The 25,000-nt window shown below is 46.8% G+C and overlaps 3 protein-coding genes across 3 annotated transcripts in view; 1 reads left to right on the forward strand and 2 right to left on the reverse strand.

The window, feature by feature from the left end:
• Positions 1 to 5,403: 5,403 nt before the first annotated feature.
• On the reverse strand, positions 5,404 to 8,339 carry hsf5 (heat shock transcription factor family member 5). Its single transcript, XM_060056051.1, has 7 exons — positions 8,302 to 8,339; positions 7,470 to 8,028; positions 7,008 to 7,304; positions 6,774 to 6,865; positions 6,168 to 6,590; positions 5,914 to 6,018; positions 5,404 to 5,746 (listed from the first exon to the last, which is right to left on the reverse strand). The coding sequence occupies exons 2-6, from the start codon at positions 8,017 to 8,019 to the stop codon at positions 5,953 to 5,955; spliced, it is 1,428 nt and encodes a 475-aa protein (XP_059912034.1). The 5' UTR covers positions 8,020 to 8,028; positions 8,302 to 8,339; the 3' UTR covers positions 5,404 to 5,746; positions 5,914 to 5,952.
• Positions 8,340 to 8,760: 421 nt separating this feature from the next.
• supt4h1 (SPT4 homolog, DSIF elongation factor subunit) lies at positions 8,761 to 10,296 on the forward strand. The gene is made up of 5 exons (XM_060056103.1): positions 8,761 to 8,936; positions 9,078 to 9,184; positions 9,264 to 9,319; positions 9,566 to 9,619; positions 9,807 to 10,296. Exons 1-5 carry the CDS (start codon positions 8,868 to 8,870, stop codon positions 9,872 to 9,874), a joined length of 354 nt encoding a protein of 117 aa, XP_059912086.1. The 5' UTR covers positions 8,761 to 8,867; the 3' UTR covers positions 9,875 to 10,296.
• A 5,174-nt stretch (positions 10,297 to 15,470) lies between these two features.
• Positions 15,471 to 25,000, reverse strand: part of LOC132461413 (peripheral-type benzodiazepine receptor-associated protein 1) — a 70,561-nt gene continuing 61,031 nt past the window's right edge. Inside the window, 8 exon segments of the mRNA XM_060056501.1 lie at positions 15,471 to 20,038; positions 20,931 to 21,053; positions 21,341 to 21,412; positions 21,878 to 21,978; positions 22,105 to 22,119; positions 22,776 to 22,817; positions 24,113 to 24,181; positions 24,947 to 25,000. The exon segment at positions 24,947 to 25,000 is cut by the window's right edge and continues 115 nt beyond it. Of these exon segments, the coding sequence (XP_059912484.1) occupies positions 19,721 to 20,038; positions 20,931 to 21,053; positions 21,341 to 21,412; positions 21,878 to 21,978; positions 22,105 to 22,119; positions 22,776 to 22,817; positions 24,113 to 24,181; positions 24,947 to 25,000 (794 nt within the window). The 3' untranslated portion in view covers positions 15,471 to 19,720.

Raw genomic sequence — 25,000 nt, forward strand, 5'->3', positions numbered from 1 at the left:
CGCCTGTTCTTGGATGTGGTGTTCAACCTGTCAACAATGGTGTGATGATAAATGTGTTTTTAATCAATAAAACTGTTACAAGCCGCATTGGAAGAAACGAAAGCGTCATATGATGTGCCCATAACTCAGTAGCATATAAACATCCGGTTATTTCGTATAAGTCGTAAAAGAATAAAAAGGCTTTTGGATGTAGCGCAATCTTTTCGGACCGTATTGCAGTCGCTTGTGACCGAATCAGCAGTTTCATGGCTATCTTTATGCTGGTTTCATTGCTATCTTTATGCTCGTGCCCATTGGGAACAGGATGATCACAGTGATTATTCTGCCGTTCATGGTGAGGACTCATAGTGTCCATGCCAGGGGAAATGGCACTGGATGCCAGCGATAAAAACTGTGTGTTTTTGTGTGTGCGTGTGTGTGTGTTTGTGTGTTTGTATGTTTGTGTGTTTGTGTGCTTGCGTGTGTGTGTGTGTGTGAGTGTTGTGAAATCAAGAAAAATACGACTAACATCCTTATTTTTGTCTTGTATTTTAAACTAAAGGATTAATAATAATTGATTCAGTTAAGTATTCAACAGTGGATGACATTGAATAAAATTGTGTATTATTGAAATTTAAATACTTAACTTGAACGTGTAATAAGAAAAGTAGGAAAGTAGGAAAAGTAGTCAAAATACACAGTACACAGACTGAGTTTGAGATTGAATACAACTTTTCAGGCGTAATTCCCATTCAATGCACCGCTATGACCAAGTCCCACCTAGCCATGACGGTCCAGGCAGAGCCCTGGAAGGGCTGTTATCTCCCACAGGAGATGGGCAATATGGACAGGAAATCTACAGAGAGGTGGGAAGGGTTAGAGAGAGGGGAGAGAGGGGGGGGGCCGATGGGAAGTACAGTGTAAACAGTCTCCGTCCCTTAATCGCCCCAGCTCACGTTCTGGAACTGGACTCTCTTTGATCTTATCCCGGGGCTACCCCCCCCCCCCCCCCCACCACCCCTCCAACCATCCACCTCCCCCCCCCTGACCAACCCACCAGATGACTGCGTGTGTGTCTGCATGGCCTACGGGAGAGTATATGATGGAAAGTGGACCATAAAATTGTTTAATAGCTTCACTGCACTGAATTCCGTGCAACTGGTTCAAAACACAGGCCTACTGAAAAACACTGCCGGGAAGTGCATAGAAACCGGCTTCAGTTTGATTTAAACGTCTCTTTGCGCGTTCATCGGGTCCACTGTAATTTATCTAGAAACATATCAGGGAATATCACCTGTGAGGAGACAGGGAACTTAAGAAGGGGGATCAAACACAGGGGAAGCTTTGCTTTAGTCCGGAATGGCTACTGGGGTCCTCAACTGTGTGGCAAAGGAAATAAATCCAGCCGCCCTTGGTCCCGGCTGGGTCGAGAGGACAGTTGACAGGCCTCTCAAGTTCAAAGCCATCCCAGAACCCCTTTCGCCTCTCATATGGCCACTCCATAAGCTTTGTTTTGGAAGAGGGAGTGAGTCGAAATTCCTCAGCACTCACATTTGTCCGGATGGCTGGCCCGAGCCCGGAGAGTGTTCCAGAGTGTGTGTTCATTCAGAGGACGGGCCATTCTACCGGAGAGATTACAGTTTAATGGAAGGGAGGGAGGTACGCACAACCACAGTCTGCTGACCTGGATGCAGTCGGAATACGAGTCAAAGTGGGGATCGGCCGCGGCGAGGGCGCTGTCACGGTGAAGCTTTACGACGTTGTGTTTTGTGCGTTACATGTGTGGTACACATGACATGGCTGTGCTTATGCTTTGGGAGGGAAAGACAGACGGCTTAACATGTTTTAGTTTTAAAAAAAAAAGTGTCTTTCAGAATGAATACGATATCTTAAAACGTGTGCATGAAGCTGGTTACATACGAACCTCTCGGTAACAGGCCCCTGTTGACTTGTAGCAGTTGACTTCGGCGCCACGCGACAGGTGTGCAACCTACCAAACGTTGAACTAACTAACTGTTTTTGCCATTGATATAATTAAAGAAGCGAGAGCAGAGGAACACCACGAGGAGTGCCCCCCCCCCCCCCCCCCAACACTCAACACGTGCCCACCCGCCCGCCCGCCCCGACCAATCCACTTTGCCGGAGGACAGGAACACGGAGCGGGAACATAAAGCAGGCTACCGAGGGCAGCCCGGGCCAGTCTGGGCAGGCCTGGGCTGGCTGCGGGAACAAAGAGCGCAGAATAACACCCAGCGCGGCACGGAGGAAGATGGGGAAACTGGGGAGACATCCACGCCTTACTTCCATTAAAAGCCCTGTGGGCACTGTAATCAATGGCTGGCCCCTGTGGTTAGAGGGTCAACCGTATGTGTCCATTAGCTAATGGGTCACTAGTGCTCCTCCACCAGAGAGGATGATGAGCCCGCCTCAGAGTGGGGAAATGGACAACTTCCCCTGATGGAGAAGCCGCCTGGACTCGATCTGTATCGGTGGCGCAGGAGGGAAGGTTTCTCGAACAACAGCGAAAGATGGACCGCAACCACGTTTTAAAACCCTGCCGAGTCTCTGATGAGTTCATAGAGATTCTAGGCTAAAGAATAACCCTTGGAATCTCGAACTTGTGGGCGACTTTCGCAATGTATGTGTGTATTAATGTGGTGCACACACAGAACATGAGAGAATAATGAGGGTGGCGTATAACTTCATCGAAAAAAACTGTCTTTCACTGTGACCGATGCTATCTTAACAGAAGAGGCTCTGTAAATCCTTATCAATTACACCAACTGCTGCATCTGCCTTGCGATTCAAAAGCCCCAAAAACACCTGGTGGGTGAGGAGAGACGAGATCCTACAGGACCTCATTTCTGTCCGTTTCTTTGGAGACAGTAAATCAATGGAACCGGCCTCTCTTTATGCCCCTAATCCACTCGCAAATCCTAAATATGCTAACTGAATAGGCCACATACCACGTTGTACATGACATGAGAATGTTTGTTTTCAAAACGTTACTACAGCTTTCCCTTCAATTATAGCCTTGTTGCCCTCAGTGACTGTTGTTTAGGGCTCAACGTTTGCCAATACTTCATATCAAAACACCTAAAGAGGCACTTAATTAAATGACTCGTAAGTGTAATTTAAGCCCAGGCCTACTAAGCCAACTCCTTCAACTAACAAAAATAAATCACAGAGCTTGACAGACTAAACTAAGAGGTTGAATGATGTTGTGCAGAATACATCGGATCATGGCGGGGCAACATCAAACAAATAAAAGCAAGTGGAAATGGGCTAACATCACTAACACATGCATGGGATCATCCCTACTGACTGGATAATGATAGAAACATGCTGGGTTTGCAACTGGCTCAGTTTTACTAATAAGGGGTGAAATATTGGAAGCCATGTGTATCTCAGGCATGCTTTTGAAAAGTATGGCATATAATTTCAATAGCGGTTTCAATATCATGTGTTTTACCAAACTGTTCGTGCCATGTAAACCACTTTCAATGTTAGAAAACATATGGAACCAAAACATCAGTGTTTCGAGAGAAAGTTTGGGGGGGGACTGTTTACGGTATTTAATAAAAAATAAATAATAATAATGCATAGATAGCCTTGCGAGAATATGAAAGCCAAGATGACTCTTTTGTCTCGGGGTCTGTGTGACACCTACCTGTAGTAGTTTCCCTTCTGCATAACCAGCGCTTCCACCCACAAACACCCCTTCCAGTTTGATGTCTGTTCCCGGCGGGTCGGGCTTCATCAGTGTCACCTGGATGACAGCTCTGGGGGTCGCGCGCTCGGACTCCGAAGCCACAGCTAGTCCCAGGCCTGTCTGGCCAAACACCACCTGTAGGGCCGCCATGAGCAGCCACGGCCAGAGACCGGCCAGTCTCCGATGGGAAACAGTCATTGCTTTGGCTGCAGCGGCGGACTCCGGCCGCACATTGTGGACCTCAAAGCTTGCAACCACCCGGAGTTGTCACTCAACCAGAAAAAAAAAAAGTCCCCACAATCCTTCTTTCAGTCTTTGGGAAAGCAGTGTCTTCAAAGTATTCGTTAATAGGTCCGACCACAATGTTTAAGTCTTGAGAATTGGCATAATAGCTGCTTAAATGCCGTCATAGTATGAGAATCCGATGGTTTGTTAGGTTTTCTTTTACGTGTTACAGCCTCAACAAGCCGCGTTACAAAGATGCATCAGTCCGAGGGATACAATTGAATACCGCCGCATGAAAATTGGTCACTTGTGAAAAGATATGAAGTACCACGAGCCTTTATCCAATTAGACAAGCATAGGCGGCAGAACGGAACGGGTGCATGAGCATGTACACCATTGTGACCGGCAGTACACTTCCAAAACAACAGCAAGCCATTCATAAAACCAACAACAAACGTCCTTATGTGCCGCGCGCAGACCTACGGGCGAACTGTTATATTCCGTCGGAGCGCGGAGGGTCCTGGCACCCATGTACGGGTCTTCATTCGTCAATGTATTTCATACGGTTATAGTAAAAAAAAAACACACAGGTCACTGTAGTTTCCAATCACGCAACAGGTTGCTCGAGCACGTCAAACGCTTCTCCGTGCCCCACGCGCTGAACGATTCCCCATTGGTGGTGGGGTGGGGGGGAATGAATGCCGACGACTTGAACTTCAAAGGTTGGAATACAAGTTGCAGCTAGATTGTTTTGGAACATGCTGCCCAACCCGTAGCATGTAGGTGAAGTTGTAGTAATAGTACAAATAAACGTAAACTCTCACTAAGACACACAGTGGGTAATCCAGCACATGAAGCTGTACGGAGAAAACCGTATTAATGAATCATTAACCAATACCGAAGGACCGCTCCACATGCTATAACAAGTTAATTAAAAAGGCGTCCGGTGACACGTGAATTCTTTGCAATAGATCCATCCACCGTGGTTTTAAGTTAGGCCTACTCCTCTGTGAAAAACGTTGTTTTTCCACGATAAAAGAATGTATTTCCCCAAGTTCAGTCAGTTGGACGGTTACAGTCGTAAGTTAGTGCAATCCAGGCTACCGAAGAAAGTGAAAAAGTTGAAAGCGAGTTATCACTAAAACAATACCCGATCCAAGAGTCGAGTTGCCATACCTCTTATGGCATTCGTCAAAGGTTTTGAAGCTCGGGAAAAAAAAAACGGTGAGACGCTAAACTCCCACAAAGTCTACCTTCCAGAGTCTCTTTCTCCCATGGGATCTCATTGACCGTCTACCTGCTGTCTGTCGCTCGCTCGCTGAGGGCGGAGCAGCTGCACCGTATAGCGGGAGAAAGGGGAAACTAACGGGCTCCCCCTAGCGCACAAAGGGTCTGAGAACATGGAGTCAACAAGGAGACATAAAGTCACATTATGGAATAAAATACTCTAAACACTTTTTTCTATTCATACAATTTAATAACACTGGTTCTTAAAAAATAGTACACACACTTGACAGCGCAACATTGCACTGCACATGCTATGGGTGCATGTTATTATGATTTATAAACAATCTGTAAAACAATGTTGACGTAGGCCAAAACAAAGACAAAAACAATAAACATCCTTTAGAGTATAAATAGCTTTTGGTGCCAAATGTATCAAATACAAATGTGTTAAACATTGGAACGCACAAATTTCACAGTAAACAAACCGATTATATAAACCACTGAGTCAACCGTAACTGGAAAAATCATGACAGTTTACAAATGTGTCAAAGGCTTGGATTGGATCCCTCAAAGCTGCAGTCCCACAAACATCAGAACCACCATCTACAACAAAATGACCAGTTAATGACCAGTCATTCATTTTGACTTTTGACTAATACGTTTTTCATGAAACCATCAACACAATCTGTGACTTATGTAGAAACCTACATGCCTGTACATACACCGATCCAATAATAGATACTATGAGAGGTGGTTATACTATACATTACCTGGAAATTTGGTTTGATTACCGTCACTGCCTATTTTCTCTAGGGCAAGGCGGAATCGTTCAGTGCACTGCTGGCCTTGGCCTTAGCTACCTTGTCTCTGCTCACCTGGAGGGAAATCAAGGTTATTGCCTTTCATTCTGGTTATTGTTATACGACGGAAGGTTATTACACGTGCACAGATATGTCGTTTTATTTCTCAACCTCTGGGGTGTTTTGCCAGATGTAGCAGCGGCCTATCTGAGCTATACACTCACCTTGACCAGAGCGTGGTTATGTATACTCAGAGGGGCTTTAAAAATAGCTTCCTCCATCACCTCCTCTTTTATGGGCTTCCTGTCGTAGGTACCGGTCCCTCGATCACTGTTTCCCTGCACGCTGATGATGATAGGAGAGCATGCCACTGGAGGTTTGTCCTCCACCAAGGTGGAGGACGCCCAGGCCTGGGAGGACGTTGGCAGGGGGGAACAGTGGCTGTTGATGGGAGGTCCAGACGGCGGACCCGGACTCTCTGGAGTCACCACTTTAACCATGCAGACATTTTGGGTCGATGGGTATTCATCAATGATCTGGAAGACGGTGTCCAAGTTCAGGTCGGTTTTCTTTAGGTCCTGGGATTCAACACTTTGCAGATCCTGGTAATGGTTGCCGGGATACAACAGACCCACCGGTACATTTGGCTAAAAACACAAAAAAGATAAAAGCAGATTTGGATCAAAATACGAGAACTCATTGATTACACAAATATATATATATTTGTGATCCCTGAAATAATGAAACTATGAAACAATGTCTGAATGGTGACCTCACGATCCTTCAAAATAATTAACTTATCACTTTTAGGTCAGTGCCTCTGCACCCACCTGGTAATAGCTGAGATGAGGGTATGGTGATAGTTGATTTCCACCACCTGTTAAATCTGACGAAACTGGGCTTGGAACGTGGAAGTCATAAGCTTATTTAAAAAAATAAAATAAAAGGAAAGCACTTCAGTTATTAAGGCTTCCTTACTGTTCTTATTCTCTTCTAATTGAAACTCAAATGTTGTTTCATGACTGCCATTTATTCTGAACGTCAGTAAGGGAATAGATGCCCACCAGAGGAATAGAAAGTGGGCCGATATTGCGGCGCGTGGCTGATTAAATTGTAAAATCTCTGCCCAGGGTTTGCTGGACCGTGAGCCCCCTGTTGAATGTGGACCGCGGCAGAGCCAGAGCTCTCTCCAGGGTAGTGATGGAGGACAGATATCGGGATACATGGTCTACTGCCATCGGCCATCATCCAACCGCGGGAAGGGACTGGGGTGCGGCTGTATTCCTTAATGGGCGGGGTAGGCCTGCTTGGAGTGTACGGGCAAGCTGGGGCCGGTGGTTTCTGACCAAGTACTGAACCACCTGTAGAAGGAGTAAAGCAAAGGAAATAAGGTAATAAAATCATTTAAAATGAATGTGAGAAATAATATTCGACTTATAGGTATTTGAAAACCATAAAGCTTTTTTTCTTGTAGCCTATTATTTGACTCTGTATGGGTTAACTAAATTGCATGAAACATATCTTACCTCTTCTCTCCACCTTATCTTCAATATTACCGGTCCATGATTGATGGTAACGGCCTGGGGGTCTACACTTCACCTCCAGGCCTGCTTCCAGTTTGGCTTTATTGCTGCTGGTGAGCCTCCTCAGATTCACCAGGAGCTCCGGACGACCCTGACGGAAATTTGGGTGACGAAAGTGATGCTCCAACCCATGATCCACCACCGGGGAGGCAGGCACACCATCAACGTCACCCCCACCACCACCATCGCCGCCACCACCACCACCACCACCACTACTTCTCGTCGTCGTCCAACTCTCAACCTTCCTGAATCCGTACAGGTTCAGCTGACGGATGAAGCTGCTGAAGTTGGTCGTCTTAAAGAGATCTCCTCCGCCAGGGGCGTTCTGCGGGCCGGTCAAGAAGTGCGTCTCGAACAGGTGCTGGTGGATGATGAGCCCCTCGCCGCGGGGGTCCCAGCGGACGGCTCTGCTCACCGGGTGGTTCGCTAAGCACCACAGCTTGGCAGGGAAGTGGTTGGGGTTGATGGAGTGTGCCTTGTCGCGATCAGCCATGCCTGTGATCTGGAATTGAGGTAGTGACGTTATGATAACAATCTATTTTGCTGATCTTTATTATAATGTTCTATGGTGATGAGACTAAAAAAAATACGTTAAACTGTATCACCGTATTTTAGCGAGGTGCGGTAGACTAAAGCAGAACTCAAACTGATATAAATAGACTGGGAAAGATACCTGATGCTTTTATTGATCAATCAACTACATATTATAACTTTTTCTTAATGGTATTGCCTTAAAATTCTTATTTAAAATCGAAGCTGCGTTTCGAGCGATTACCTTCTCCAACGGTGAGATCCGTTGGAAGATCCAAACCGATTTTCATCGCTGAAGGCTCGCGCAGGACGGCTCTCTCCGAGGTTGAACACATGGTGGTGGTTATTGTTGTTGTTGTTGTTGTTGTTATTGTAGGCTTGATCAAACAGTTTTTTGCTCTACATTCGGCCTATTTACTATTCTACAATATGTTTAAACCATTGAAAACATATATTGCCGTTGTTGGTCTTCTTTCTATTTTTTAAGATGGTTCAGTTTATATAAATGGCCACAAAAAAGTTTTTTTTCAAAAGTTTAAAGCTTCGAAATAGTTTCACCTGTCCTGCCTATATTGAGGTTTGCAAGAAAAAAAAAAATCATCCATTCCCATCTTTAATTCTCGCTTGATCCACTAGATGGGGGTGTTTCCCCTCACCGTCGAACATTATGATTTCAGACAGGCACGGCTCAGGGCGCACCGCAGCTGGTCCTCTGGGTAAGGACCCGCATTATTACGCTTTACTCCGCGCCGGAAATACAAACAAGCATCTCCAGACTTATTTCTCCACTTTACCAAAAAACCTTGCTTAATGGCACTGGAAACGGTCCCCAAAGACCTCCGCCACCAACGGGCGTGTCTTCTATGTTCTCTTGTTAAGGTAACAGTGCAAAATTATATTGGGCAACCATTTAGCTAATGGCTAAAACCCACACTCCTAGCTCTACCACAACAGCAGCTGTGATGATGGTCCGTTTTATCGTCAATATAATATCTAATATATATTTAATTCCTTCAACAGACTATTGACCAGTTTGAATATGACGGCTGTGACAACTGCGAGTCATATCTTCAAATGAAGGGGAACAGAGAAATGGTGTACGAATGCACAAGTTCCTCATTTGATGGGTAAGGAATTGGATACCCCAATGGATTATGGAAACTAAATATTGACACTTTGTTATTAATAAACTTTGCTTTTCCCCAGTGTGATCTCCATGATGATCCCAGAGGACAGTTGGGTAGCGAAATGGCAGAGAATTGGTGAGGACTATTCGCAGGTTCAAATTCACATACACCATAAGTTATTGTCTATCGTTTCTAGCTCTCCTGCATAATGTATGCAATGGATAAATTAAAATACCGTAACTACCACATCTTGGACACATTCCAAATACAGAACCTTCTTGCAATGATGCTACCAACGCTTATATCCGGCGATTACACGCACAAATATAGCTCTTTTGTCCTGCCAAAGTTGAACCTGTCTGAACGCTGTTTGTCTTATAGGTAACTTTAAACCCGGAGTTTATGCTGTGACTGTGACAGGGCGACTGCCTCCAGGTATGGTTTCTTCCTCAGTCACATATGAAATAGTTTTATTTAAAGTATAACTTATTTTCGACCCAGACCTACCATTTACATTCTGGTGGTCCAATGCATTTTTGATAACCAAACACATTAACTTTTGAGTGTCATGCATTTGGTTTGAGTTGCCATCGATTGACACGGTAACCTTTGACCCTACCAGGCGTGGTGAGGGAGCTAAAGAGCAGAGGAGTCATCTACAAGTCCAGGGACACGGCGGTCAAGTCCTGAGTCGTCATCCTCTCCATGTTTTCATTATCAAGTCACCTGCAAAAGCTCAGAGCCCACTACCCATCCCCGGCTATCCAAGACCACCAACCCCAAACACACAACTTGTAAAGACATAAATACAATACATTATTTCCTTCTTTTTTTTACCATCTGTAGTTTTAATTAAAATGTTTTTTTTTCAAATGGGAATGGTTGTGTTTTCAATGGCTGTAGTTTCCTCCTCGTCCCTCCACAAAATGTGTGCTCGTAACAGCACACAAGCCTTTTTCTAAATGATTAATGCAATACATACACTGTCCACAAGATACTGCTGTGATGCCAGGATTGTCATTTGCCTTTGTATGCGTGTATGTGTATAAATAACTTGCATCCATGGCCTTCAAGGATCTCAATCGTTGAGAGATAAAGTGATGTGACACAGAGCTCCTCTATGTATGTACGGAACATCCATTCTTGAGTTTGTCAGTATTGATACGTGCAGGCAAAGAGTTGATATAGAGTTTATTTACACCGTTGCAAGGGGGGTTAACTGGCAGTCTCTGCTTCAATCTGCATCCTCCTTACATGGCTCAGGTTCACCTTTGAAAGCTAAAGCAATAAACTTATGATCTCAAAAGTGCCCAAGAAGATTGTCTAGAAATTATCCCTAGATTATATGCAATTTAACTCTTTGCTTGAACATTTTAATCTCTATGCATGTTTAATTAGCGCTCATAAATCGCCAGTGACTCATGTTTGAGGTATTCAGTGCTCGGCGCTCTACCTGACCCTGAACTATGCCTTACATACAGTAGCACAAAGTACAACGTGTACTCAAACTTAACAAGTGAATAGTTGCACACTGTGGTCTCACTTCTGCGATTTACACATTTGATACGTCCTCTCAAAGGCTTATTCAGCATGTCAAGACGGAAGCCACCCCAACCGCTTGAGTACTAGCAGACTGCTAAGAGCAGGTGTGGGCCTGCATAACATCGCTGTTAAATTAGACTGAATGAATCATAAGGACACGCTTTATATCAAACTCCAGAACAGACTGAAGCTGAGCATTAGGGCCAATAAAGCACCAAAACACTTTAATATTAACAATTCCGAAGAATTAATTGGAGAGCACTCCCAGGAAATAAAAGTATGAATGATGATAAGTCAGACCCAGTTGCGTTACAACTCGATCATCCACCGATATGCAAGTTGGAACCTTGAGTCGGCAACCGTTGGCTGTAAAAGGATTTTAATATAAAACAAGTATTTACGTCCCGCCCGTTTTGGCTGAGCGGACTCCTTTGCTTTGAATCAGATATTCATTCTTTCCCACGGAGGTTGGGGAGGTATCTTGTCACCCTGCTTGAATATTTGGAATATACTGTCCTTTTTGAGTATACATACACAGTACATATTAGTGTTACTTATTAACCTGCTTAGAAATGTGTTACATTCTAACCCAGAGAATCTCAAATGGATAAAGTGTGTCTGTATCAGTAAGCCACCTGCAAATTCCACAAGGATAAATGAATTAAAGGTTAACACAAGGACTACAAAGATATATTAGTTATAGATATTAAGGGAATCTACTGATTCAACTGGAAATTGCACTTTAGGGTCAATAACTTATATCAGATGGTGCATGCAAGTCTTTTTTCATATACGTTTTGTCACATAACAAAAAGGTTTCTGACTTTCACTCTGGTTTCCCGTTGAATGTGGTGAAGGTAAAGTTATGAAATAATAAGCCTGTAGGAAACAAAAACGAAACATTTTGCCAACCACAGGCTCTATCTGGGGAGGATTGTGCTGGCAGCTCCGCCCATGCAAAACGACCCATAATGCAATGCAATTGACCCACCTCTAGGGACAGAAGCACTAGCACCGCCACACATAGGGCTGTATGCCATGGTCTCATTGGAGGCTTCTATGATGAACTTGCCCTTATTTGGATATGTCAATGTCTTTTGGCCACAAAGCAAAAGTGAAGCAATTCACTCAGGGATTCTCAAAGATCTAACTTACAAAAATGAGTAGGTCAAACCCTTACATCACCGGCCAATCTGATCATAATGTGCAACCATGAGCTGCAATGGAACTGGCTGGAAGCCTTTACATTGGGTCAAAGTTGAATCTTAGAAGGTAACACAATGCACACGCGCATTCACACGCAATACACACGTGTGCACATGGGGATTGCGTGTGACTGTTTCATAAGTCCCCCGACAGAAACTTCCTCTCAGCGAGCGGTCTTTGGGGAAAGGAAGAGGAGGCGTGTCCTAAGCCATAGATTGTCATGTTCTGTGAAAATGAACCCAACCTCATTTTTAAACGAGGCCATCTCCTCCTGACCCGAGACCTATTGCGACGCACTGCGGTGGTACCGCGTTCGGTTCCTTACTTCCCCGTCTCATTCAGACATGGAGTTCACGGTGGTCCCTGGAGATAACAGCTGCTCCTTTGGGGTGGGTTGGGGGGGGGGGGGGGGGGGGGGGTACTCCAAACGTAACGTGAGGGAGGGAGGGTGTTGCTGGGCATGGGCTTTGAGCATGGAGCCTGTAGAGAAGACACAGGGAGGGGAAATGGCTGCCACACCAGATAAGTCTATCACAGGGACCCCCCCCCCCACCACCACCACCCTGAGGCCACTGCTTCGCACTCCTCAGTGCAGGGACCCAGGATCACTTCCTCACCGGCAGAAACACTCTCTCACACTCACACACAAAAGCACACAGACACACACACACACACACACACACACACACACACACACACACACACACACACACACACACACACACACACACACACACACACACACACACACACACACGTGAGACATGAACAGCTCAACCGGGGCCTGACAGTTGATCAGTTTGTATTGGAAGCAGTAGCCATGTAGACTCATGGTCTCTCTTGGTAAATATGCTGCAGTAAGTTTAGCATCAGATAGTTCCGTCCTCGCGGTATAAAAGTGATCAATCTGATACCTATAGTTGATCTGCTTCTCTGGCACCAGATGTGAGAGACATCGTGCAGTGTGTTTTGCCCGACGGATCCAGACACTACTCGATGATCCGATTCTAGATTCTGTTCACTCAGAAGTGTGTAAATGTGCCGTGAAGCAGTGTCGTACTCCAGTTACTCTCCTTGATATCAAATAAAGTAAGTAAGCATAAGTTTTACAAGTAAAAGACCTCAACCTTAAGCCATCCCAGAGACATCACCTTTGTTCAGAATTATTTCACATTGGAACATAAGAAGAAGAAAACCGATCCACCTACGGCGGGCGACGCAGCGATGGTCGCGAGAAAAAGGCGGGGAAATCACAAATAAAGAAATAGCTGCAGTAAACAGAGAGGGGGGTTTGTCTGTAGGGTTGTGAGGTACCATGCTGTTGCCTATTCAATGTTTTACTGCTCTACAACCCTACTCAAAGATTAAAAAAAACCAAAATGCATATTTTTACACCATCATCAGCTTGATGATAAAATGTGCCGGAGCTTGTAAGACGGACGGCAGAGCTCGGTGTTCACTGCCGTCGAAGCAAACGTTTCGTTCGCACATTTAAATTTCAATACAACTTTTTCATGGCGCCCAGACTGCAGCTTTGCAAACACTTTCTGTGGTTCTGCATCCCCTCTGCTAGAAGGGAGTCACCACCGCACCCCCAACTCGTGCAGGTTTCCTTTGTCGTGAAAACCACCTACCTGTAGCAGAGACAAAGAGCCTACAGAGAGTGTGTTTTCACATTCACAGGGAAACGAAACCTCTGGCCTTTCAGCTGTGAAAACCATTATGCAAAGCCAGAAATACAAAGCCAGGTTATAAATGCAGTAATGGAAACATCTCACCGCCTTACTGAACATGGACTTGAAGTCAAATTGAGAAAAGTACTTCAGTTTGGTAAAAAATTGGTTTGGAATCTGTAATTATAATTTACTGCATAGCAGACATAATGAAATAGTCGTGTCAATGATTACAATATAAATTGAGTTTTAAATTGAATCGGTCCTCCTAGCAATGTATTTTTTTTGGTTAGAGCCATTCAATGTGAGGGGAATCTAGTTATTTATCGTGTCATGCGTTTATTTAGTAATGTCTTTTAACAAAGTCTTTGACAATTCATTGTCATTCTTAGTCGTTTACTTCTGTACCTGAAGGCAACTGAAAATAAAACATGTGCATCATCAACTGATTACTTACTTCCTGTAAAACTTCTTTGATACCTATCAAACTGAACCATCTTGGGCTGAGATAAACTCTCCACAGTCGTATTTCATGAAGAGGTTTTAGCATGGCGGCAAGCATCCAACTACCTGGCTCTTACCAATGACTCTTTAGAGAAAATGTAGTTATCTCAAACCCAAGATTGGTTCGAAGCTGCAAGAAATGCTATCTTCTAAGAATAGAGTTACACTCGTCGGTGTGTTGTAACCTTTCTTCCCCCTCTGGTTCGGATGATTGCAGATTACTCAACATGACATTACACCTACTATAAGAGCCTCCATTGTATATAGCCTTTATTACGTAGCCTTTATTGTGCCTAAAGGAACAATAAAGTAATGCTAGTAGAGTAATGCTCGACTGACAAATGGAAACAGAAAAATGTAAAAGTGTGAAGTAGTAAAGAAAATGTACACCTCTTTGCCCTGCTCGATGTGTCGCCAACGCAATTGGCAATATCATGGCACTGTTCTGGATTTGGAGTGCTTAAACCAATGGCTAGATTCTTGATTCTACAAGAGAAAGATAGCAGATGTTTATAACGCATAAATCAAATGATAAAGGTCACGACCCTCCACAATCAACTAAACTAATATTGGGTACACGTCCCTGTCACTCGGGGTACGTCCGTGTAGTAGCGTCTCGCACTTAAAGTAGTGCACGAGCAGGAGGGCCCAAAAGGGGCGAGCAAAGCCGGAAGCAGAGAACGACAGCAGCATTCGACTGTTGAACCCCTTCCTGTGGTTGGCCCACGTGGTTCTTGGCGCGGCTTCAAAAGGAGACGACTTCTTCTTCTTCGTCCACTTCTTGGAACGAGCGAAGCGGCAAGGGCAGGCTAGTGGCGCTCGTCAGGAGGAAGAAACTGAAAATAAGTACGCACTGGCGAAGGTAAAGTATGAGATCCGTCACATCGGGAGGCCATTTTAACTACAATTATTTATTTTTGGTTCATTTGATTAATTTGATAGAATACTAATTGCACCTCTTTAAGTTGTGCGTTGGGGTTACGGAACCGTGTGTGTCGTTTGCTTGTTCCCTCTCATTCTACTGCAGATTTAAAACGATGTTTCAGGGTTAACGTTATTCACCGCATGTGCAATTCTTCAGTCTAGTTTGAAATTTAATCGTGATTTCATTTTATATTGTTTTTTATATTTTTTTCGCAGTACACTTGAATAACTTAAAATTGCATTAAAACAAATAACCTTTACATGTATAAAGGATCATTTGTTTAATGTAATAAAAAGGCTTACTCATGCTTATCAACATGGCTGCCACCAGATAGTGCTGACACAGGCAAGGGTTCGCCCTATAACATGGCTGCGAAAACTCAACTGGGCCACAGTTAGATGAATGGGCGGAGCCAATAGCATTTTTCTTCAGTTGCTTCACACTCCAACTGTCCAATAGTGTTGACTCTAGCATTGGCCCCTGGAAACGTTAACAAATATGTAAATATCCTCAAGGCAAATCAGGAACTGGGCACTCTTCTCGTCGTACTGCTCCACTGAAGTGTGTTCACACCCGCAGCCAAACTGAGGGCGTCAGTTTGTCGGTGTTTCTTCTTTATTATTCGGGGTTGAGTGGTCAGAGTGCCAGGGCGCTCGTGCAGGGAGTGTGAGCCCACAGCAGGTACTCCCCGACAGAGGAGGAGTGAAGAAGAGGAGGAGAAGGAGGAGGAGGAGGAACCGGACAAGCGACGGCGAACGACGATTGGATGTACAGTGCAGTCATCCATAAAGTAGAAAGCACTACTAAACTCCTCGCCCACAGTGTAGTGTTTCCTACTTTATGGATGAGTGTACTGTTGGCTACGGGAGGCAGAGAACCGAGAGCGGAGCGCGGCGAGGGCGGCACGCTGGAGCGGCACCCTGGGGCGCAAATGAGGAAGGACGAAAAAGAGAGAGAGAAAAAGAGGAAGTGTCTCTCTCACACGTGGCCATCTGCTCTCTGCTGTGTTACCGTTGTCGGGTCACATGGGTGGCGGATGGTGCGTTGGGGAGCCACGCCCCCCTTTTGGTTTCTTGATGTCTGTGGTCCAATGCCCAAATGTCTTGAAGTTGGGTAATTAAAAGTGTTTTGCCATCATATGAGTTTGTGTAGTTTTGTATGTGCTTGGATATGTTTGATGCATGTATATTTGTGTATGGGGGGGGGGGGGGGGGGGGGTGATCGATTTTGAAAGTCTTGTTTTTTTTTGTATTTCTATTTTGTAGACAAAATAAAAACGTTATAATTGTGCAGCTATTCTCGACATTTTCTTGACTTTATTTTTTGGTATTTATGAAGGGACATCTTATTAGTTAAATGAGAATCTTCAAAGAGATTCTGCAACTATTTCTGACATTTATTTACTCTTTCAGGGTAGGGTTAAGGAGGGCGATTGTTTTAGTTAATGAGATTCTGCAGCTGGTTTGGACTGTTTGCGTTGACCCTCATGGTAGTGTTGTGACGAAACATTTTCTTAGTTAAATGAGAATCTTAAAAGGAGATTCTGCAGCTATTTTAGGAAATATTCTCCTCTACTTTTAGTATTACGAAGGAACAGTTTATCAGTTCAATGAGATGAGCACCACTTTTTCTGTGAAAATATACATACTTTATTCCAGTAAAAAGACTCATATTGAATTCCCCACCAATTCCGTCCTGTGCATTAACCCCTTAGTTACTGTCTCCAACCAACACTGTCTTGACATGCAAAAAGACGTCTGAAAAAAACATATTAACAAAAATATTTACACATGAGCTTCCAAAAGGGTAATAAAAACATGAATATATAAAAGGTAACTCTTCCCTCGGTTTGAAAGAACGAACGCAGATCAGGAAAAAGGAAAAGAAAAGAAAAAAAAGAAAAAGTTCTCTCGTATGAAAATATACCACAGTCGAAAAATCCACACAGCGAACTCTGTTCCTTATGTACAGACACGAAATCTACGGCCTTCTGCGCCCTACGGATCCTTCAACGCTCGCTCCGAACACGTGAGAGTGGACCCCGACGACGACGCGACAAACACGGACATAAATAACATAAATAAGGCAGAAGACGGGCAGAACATCATCATGCAACGCAGCCAATAAACATCCTGTAAACAACGCGTTAAGACTAAACAAGGTCTCGTAAGGCTAAATATTAGTATTATTCGTGGACCCTTTCTAAACGCTACCTATGCCTCTAGGCCTTAGTCGGGGGGGACGGAGGGGACTGAGTAAGGGGGGGGGGGGGGGGGCAGCGGGTGGAAACTAAACAGTCCGCTATAGATGAGCATTAACAGTGTAGCCGCCTTATGTTAGCGTTAGCATATGTGCTAGCAAGCAGGAGGAAGAGAAAAGGGAGGGGAGGGGGGGGGGGGGGGGGAGTGCTTGAATTGCATTAAAGGCCGTCCAATACAAAATAGTGGTACAACTGTTTGTTCCTGTACATTTCAGCAACTTTGAGGCATCCCCTTAACCAACCACATGAACATAAAACCCGATAAATAACTAAATATTAAATAAATACACAGACCTCAATTCTCGCTCTCTTATCGGTAACTGTTAGCCCAAGTCTAAAGTGTCAGTGTTAACCCCCCCCCCCATACCCTCGTGTTCTTCCTTGGCATCTCTGCTCTTTATTCTTCTCCCTTTTATGTAGCACAGACTTACAGTACATACTGAACTTAAACCTAACAACAGTCATGACACGTGAAGGGCTAAATGAATTGTGACCAGGTGCGGCCTATACTTCTACCAAACTGCGACTTGAGTCCAACTGTACAAACTACGGACTCACCGTCCTCGATCGGGGCCGTGTTCCGCGCATGCCACTGGGTCTCGTCTCTGCTAGGCTAACCAGCTATGCTATGCTAGCACGCTACGCTAACCGGCTAACAGCACCGTGGAGTTTGGCATCCTCTGTAGTTCTGAGACGCGCTGATCCGACCCCTATGGCCTGCAGACTGGCGCACACAGAATCCACAAAATAGTTGAAATAAAATCACAAACCTGAGAAAATGACTTCACGTCCCTGTGTCGGGACAAACCACTTTTTCTACCAAAGACGATCGCTGGGTGTTATTACGTTGCCCGGGGCTCATGGGATAAGCAGCAACGCTAAGACAGTTCAAGACCCGTCTGAAAAGCTAAGCTAAGCCTTAGCCGACACATTAGCTTCAAAAAGCGTGGTCTAAATTAAGACTAAGAGCATGCATTGCTGCTTAAAATCTGAAACTATTATACACGTATGTGACTAATCGTTGGTCGGACGGACGGACGATTGCGTCACTTGGAGGTCAAAGCTTCTACATGCCGTGGTTTGATCTATAATGTCATAACGCCAAAACGGGTCGAGACAGAAAACCAGGCTCCCTAGTCAATGCTAAACTGTGTGACTTAATACCGCAATGAGAATAATGATCCCATACCAGTCAACAGCCAGGTTTAAGCAAATGTTTGAAAATGGCTCAGAATACTTTTTATACTTTCAAAATAATTATACATATATTTGTATGTATGCCTCGTAAAGGAGAATGTATATGCGTGGTTGGCACTCACAAGTCTCTACTGTCTTGTTACTTGTACTGTTTGATTGAATACTAAATTCTGGTAAATGTTAAGAATAACATTTTCTGTTTACATTTTTATTAAAACATTAGCTGTTGTTGCTACGCGTCTGAATAGTTCAAATGTCAAATCTACGCGTTTTAGACATGATGTTACGCCATGTCGTGTGATGATAACAGCTTGCTGGTTGCTCGCACACTTGTAGATCCACAAACTCAATGTCATGCTGACGGGCGGCAGACCAAAAGTTAGCGTCACTGAGTTACGATTGAAAGATAATAATACAGTAAAAAATAAATGGCAGAATCAGTCTCCCGATCAGAGCTGTCTGCCAACTTCCTCTCAGGAAATGACATGTGAGTGAAGCTACGCTAACCTTATGTTACCCACAACACTAGTCATTTAGAATAATTAAAAATACCGTAATAATATACTGTCCCGATATATTCAATCTTCTATTGACTGAAGGGTGTCATGAACAGTTGACTTATTCGCCCAAGCCCTAGAGTTAAAGACTTTCGTATGCGTGTACGTACATGCATGTCCAGGGAACGACTAGTGGATGCGAGCTATGTGATCGATTTCGTAATGAGAACTAAATATTAGTATGCATATGATTCTTGAGTTTTTAAGTCTTTAAGGGGCTTAATTGAAGAGCAACGTCGTATCTAAGATATTCAGAATAATGGGACTACTGGCTGGTATCTATTTGGATCCCTCCCCACGCGCCTCTGCATGCAGGCTGGATTATTGTCCTTGTTGGTTTCCTATCTGCCACAGCAGGTGCACTAAAGTAGATCTGAAGATAAAACTACAACCCAAAAATACTGAGTTTGTGGGTCAGTGCAGTGCGTTGGATCGACAAAGAGAACTCTGACCTCCTGGAGTGAGGATCCAGGCGAAAGAAAAAAGGTCCTTTCAAAATAAAAGCGCTTTCTTTGTGGCCTGACCGTAGCGGGTCATGTGACCTTCCCCCCCTCCGTGGCGGTCATGTGACCTGTCTCCCCCCCCCCCCCCCCCCCCCCCCCCCCATGGGCGGTCATGTGACCTGCCCCCCCTCCGTGGCGGTCATGTGACCTGTCCCCCCCTCCCTTGCTGTTAGTCCTTCTTGCCTGAGCCCAGCCGTTTGAAGAGCTTCCTCCCCTTGGCGAAGAAGCTCTTCTTCTTCTTCTCTGGGGGGGAGCAGTCCGCCTGGGCCTCCGGCGGGGGAGGGGAGCCGAGGCCGGGGTCGGACCCCGGGTCAGAGGCGGGGTCGGAGGCGGGGTCGGAGGCGGGGTCGGAGGCGGGGTCCACGGCCTCAGGTTCCGTGTGCTCGGGCAGGGAGGCTCCGTCGCGGGGCCTCGGGCCTCGTGGGGGCGGCGGCGGCGGCGGCGGCTCTGGGTCCAGCTGCTCTGCGGCGCTGGTCGGGCTCACCTCCTGGGGTTCAGAGAACACACGGCGAGGGCTGTAGCATCCAGGCTAACGATGGGACTTTTACTGCAGCGCAATCGGAGCACGTTGTCAGGTGATTGTGAACGACAGAGGAGAGAGGGGAGAGAGGGGGAGAGTGGGGGAGGGGTGGAGGAGAGAGGGGAGAGAGTGGGGAGTGGAGGGGGAGAGAGGAGAGTTGGGGGAGAGGGGGAGAGGGGGGAGTGGGGAGCGGGGGGTTAGGGGGGAGAGTGTGGAGAGAGTGGGGGAGAGAGGGGAGAGTGTGGGGGAGAGGGGAGAGTGGGGGGGAGAGGGGAGAGTGGGGGGGAGAGGGGAGTTGGACACACTCGACAGGGATGACTTCCTCCCTGCTAGACTACAGGGTTAGGGGGCTTTGGGGTTGGACCCTACGTAGCGGGACAGTCTAAGGCTACGGTTAGCCACAGGGGACGCTAACAGGACAGTCTAGGAGAGAGGTAGGGACGCTACAGGGACAGTACAGGGGTTAGCCACAGGGGACGCTAACAGGACAGTATAGGGGGGCGGTAGGGACACTATGGGGACAGCGATGGGGATCGCTGCGTCGCAGAGCAGCAGCAACACTTACGATCACGTCTCAAAGTGCACACTTCGTTTCTGCTTCTGCAAAAAACAAGGGGCATGCCGCAAGACAGAGAAGGGGGGCAGAAGAGACCGTACCGGGCGGGACATTAAAGCCATCGCACAGAAGACGCCGAAGACACAACGTAAGCAGACGTAAGGGACAAAACTGAGCGATACACACTCGTGGACAAAATGACGCTCCGTGGCGTGACGACATTGAATCCACTAGTAAAGTGGAGCATGTGTATCCATTGTAGCCTCAAGGGCAGGTGGGTGGGTGGGGGGGTCACGAGCCTACCTGGGGGTCTCTCTTGGGTTCCGGGGCGGGCTGGGCCAGGGGGGGCGGTGCCTGGGGGTCCTCGTCGGGCAGAGCCTGCAGGAAGTTGGAGGGCACCAGGCCTTTGTGTCCGTTCAGGTCCCCCTGGGGAGAGAGCGACGGTGGAGCAACACGATAACAATCAGAGTCCACCTCTAACATTCAGATGCAAATTTATAGTTTTGAACTTTGCTTCTAAATTAGACCGCGAGTCCTACTGGGAGCGAGTGGAAAAACACAGCCCCATTCTGTCAGCCTCAGGCTCTACTTAAAACAATGGGATTCTATTTATTCTTCTTCTACAAATATGAAGCCGAATCGGCCCTCTTTGTGCTCTGGGCTCTGGAGACCGAGGGGGGGCGGTGACGTCGTTGGGTGTCATGGCAACTCACGTAGAAGAAGCCGTCGTCGTCCATGTCCCCGAACACGTGGATGGTGTCCCCGGCGCTGAAGGTCAGCTCAGCCTGGAGGGGAGAGGGGGGGGGGGGGGCAGGGAGCAAAGAACCAGGGGCGTTAACACACGGCCTTGTGGAAGGCACGGTGCTGATTGGTCCATTATTAGGGGATTGGGATGATATATCTGTGTAGAAGATCGTTGCAATGATTCACAGGCATTGCTATTGATGCTATTTTCCACTGATCTAACAAATCAGTGGAAAATATTTTTTTTTTTTGCAGTGTAAGTTTAAGTGTAATAAGCAGGATAATATGCAGCGGGCGAAATCAAAATCACAACACAAACCCCCTTCATGCTGATTCAAACACCAGACGTTTCATGAAACTGACTGTTAAACTATAGTCACAAGTTCTACTATCCGATAATCTAACAAAAATACTCTCAAATCTCCTAAATCCTGTCCCTCAGCTCAATCACTGAGCCATGTACACACGAAGCGGGTACGGTGGGGGGGGGGGCGTTTGGGCCACACCTCTATGTCCGTGTTGGGGGAGCTCTCTCTGGGGTCGTAGTCGAAGATGGCCACCATCCTCCGCGCTCCGGGGCCCGGGTTGCCTACAGCGGCGGCGGCGGCGGGGGTGGTGGCGGCGGCGGCGGCGGCAGACGCAGGAGCGCTCAGGCTGGAGTCTGTGTGTGGGACAGAGAGGTGCACAGCGCTGAGTGTCCGGCCTCCATCCCCCCATGAATGAGTACGGGTGGGACCTTTGGGCTTCCCTCTGGGGGGCTCTGCATGCAGCTGGGGGCGCCCGCAGCATCATGCTATGCTGGGGGGAACGCGGTGGTCAAGACATGCTGGTTGTAAGGAAATAAAGGCCCAATCCCATTTCTACCCCTTACCCCTTCCCCTTACCCCTCCCCCTTCAAAACAAGGGGGAGGGGTAAGGGGAAGGGGTAAGGGGTAGAAATGGGATTGGGCCAAAAACAGGGTTTGAAAGTGAGGCGGGTTATTGGTCAACGACACAAGGCACTTGGTCCGCGCCTACGGAAACATTTATCTCTTCATACGAAAATGAAAAAAAATCCAAGACACACCATGGTGACACCATCCTAAGACGTTTACTACTGTCGAAACTTAACGTGCAGATAACACAAAATGACTGTTTCGGTCAGCGAGCAGGGGAAGAATTCTGTTCCTTAAATGACTGGATTTGTCGTTACGATCGTTGCATTGATATCATCAACGCACCAACGTGCAGACAGACACGAGGACAAGATGTACACGAGCTGATGGGGGAAGTGAGAAAGAAATAGGGGGACAATGCGGAGAAGGGAGTCAGGGTGACATGCAGAAGGCCCTGGGGGGAGGGATGCTGGATACCCCCCTCCCCCCTGGAGGGAGGGGGGGGGGGACGTTGGATACCCACCTGGACTGCAGGAGTCTACACTCTCCTCCCAGAGTGCAGCAGACTCCACTGGAGGGAGAAACAGGGCAAAACGGGTTAGATCTGGTTCCATCGGACACCAGGCCCAGACCCAGACATGACTCACACCCCCGTGCACAAACGACCAGAACCCAGTAGGAACGGTGACCTTCAACAAAAGGCTGCCAGAGAGTATCAACCGCACAAAACCCAACGAGAATCACACATGGAGGCGATCAGAGGGGTTGGGTGAGCTGTCTGTCGAAACCATCCATCCAGTCACCTTCTTATTCAATTATCCAACCACGGATTTTACAACACCATTCAAAAGGTACTTCTCAGCCAAACAGATCCTATTATATTATTCTGGAAATATTTTATGTATATATATATATATATATATATATATACATATATCTCATTTCCGTCTACAGCTGCATTTGCGTATTATTGTATAATCACATTATTGTTAAGACAGGTACTTGACAGGAACCAAGTAGCGGTAGTATCAGTAGTAATTCAAGTTTGGTAAATATGAAACCAATATAAAGCAGTAGGGGGAATTTCCAAACATAGCTGACATAGGGATCTGTGTGTCAGATCAGATTACGCCGTTTCTTTGCCTATCGCCTTGTGGTCATTCTGCATTGATATGACCTCGAGGTCAGTACAGACCGGTCTCTATCTGCCCTACTGGACTGAAATAACAGGCAGCAAACCTATCCCCTCTGGTCGATGAATGAGTGGCAGCAAGTGACAGCTTCAATGAGAGAGAGCATGAGAGAGAGACAGAGAGAGGGAGAGAGGGAGAGAGAGAGAGAGAGAGAGAGAGAGAGAGAGAGAGAGAACAAGATCGAGAGAGAGAGAGAGAGAGAGAGAGAGAGAGAGAGAGAGACAGAGAGAGGGAGAGAGAGAACAAGATCGAGAGAGAGAGAGAGAGAGAGAGAGAGAGAGAGAGAGAGAGAGAGAGAGAGAGAGAGAGAGAGAGAGAGAGAGAGAGAGAGAGCGCAAGAGACAGAGAGAGAGAGAGGGAGAAAGAGAACAAGATCGAGAGAGAGAGAGAAAGAGAACAAGATCGAGAGAGAGAGAGAGAGAGAGAGAGAGAGAGAGAGAGAGAGAGAGAGAGAGAACAAGATCGAGAGAGAGAGAACAAGATCGAGAACAAGATCGAGAGAGAGAGAGAGAGAGAGAGAGAGAGAGAGAGAGAGAACAGTATAGAGAGAGGGAGAGAGAGAGGGAGAGAGAGGGAGAGAGAGGGAGAGGGGAGAGAGAGAGAGAGAGAGGGAGAGAGAGAGAGAGAGGGAGAGAGTGTCGGGGTGATGCACACGGTCTGCAGCGAGACACACCTTTCCTGGATCGCCTGGGTTTGGGCGGCGGGGCAGGGCGGCGTGGGGGCGGAGCATGTGAGCGAGAGCCTTCATGGAGTGTACAAAGTAAACACAGACAGCAGAGGGGACGGGGGACACGACCAGAGGGGCGGAGGGGAACCAAAGAGGGGGAGACACACACAGAGACAGACGCGACACGTTGAGAGCAGCGGATGGGACAAGGAGGCAGCGTGAGGAGATGCCGGTGATCCACAATGACGACCCCATGAGCAACGGCGGCGGCGGGTGGCCGCGGCACCGACGCCCAGCGAGCGCTGGACCTCCCAAGGATCACATCATCATCAGGCGGTCACAAGAGCACATGTGATCCGCATCACAGTGCTGCTGCACTGGGACGACAACGGGCCTCTCCACGGAGACACGTCGGACTGATGGTGGAGGTTTCTCCGATAGAAACAACGTCAAGTGCACAACACACAATCAAGGCACATAAATGGATCTGCCCAGGGGATAGAGTACCGCCCACTGGGCTGTTTTGTGTCTGAGAGTCGACGTAGTGAACCAACAACGCGTGGCCCCTCTGTATCCAGAGTGGGTTGTACCACGTGTGACGTCCTAACGTGTCGTTTGTGTGTTTTATCCGGGAACAGACGGGCTGGGGGATTTTTTACGTGACGCTATCTGCATCCTGCAAACACACAGGATGCAGATAGCGAGATAGCATCTCTCCGTTTAGCGGAAGAGGACGATGCTTGTGATGAGGTTTGTGTCACGGCAGTGGGGAAGACTTCCTGTGAGGGGGTGGCTAGGTGACCTTTGGGTTGGGGGGGGGGGGTGGGTCTGGCTGCCTACCTATCTTCTCCATGGAGGCCTGGGTGGTCAGGAAGCCCTGCTGCAGCAGCTGCT

Source organism: Gadus macrocephalus, chromosome 7 (genome assembly GCF_031168955.1).
Source record: "Gadus macrocephalus chromosome 7, ASM3116895v1".
NCBI lineage: Eukaryota > Metazoa > Chordata > Actinopteri > Gadiformes > Gadidae > Gadus > Gadus macrocephalus.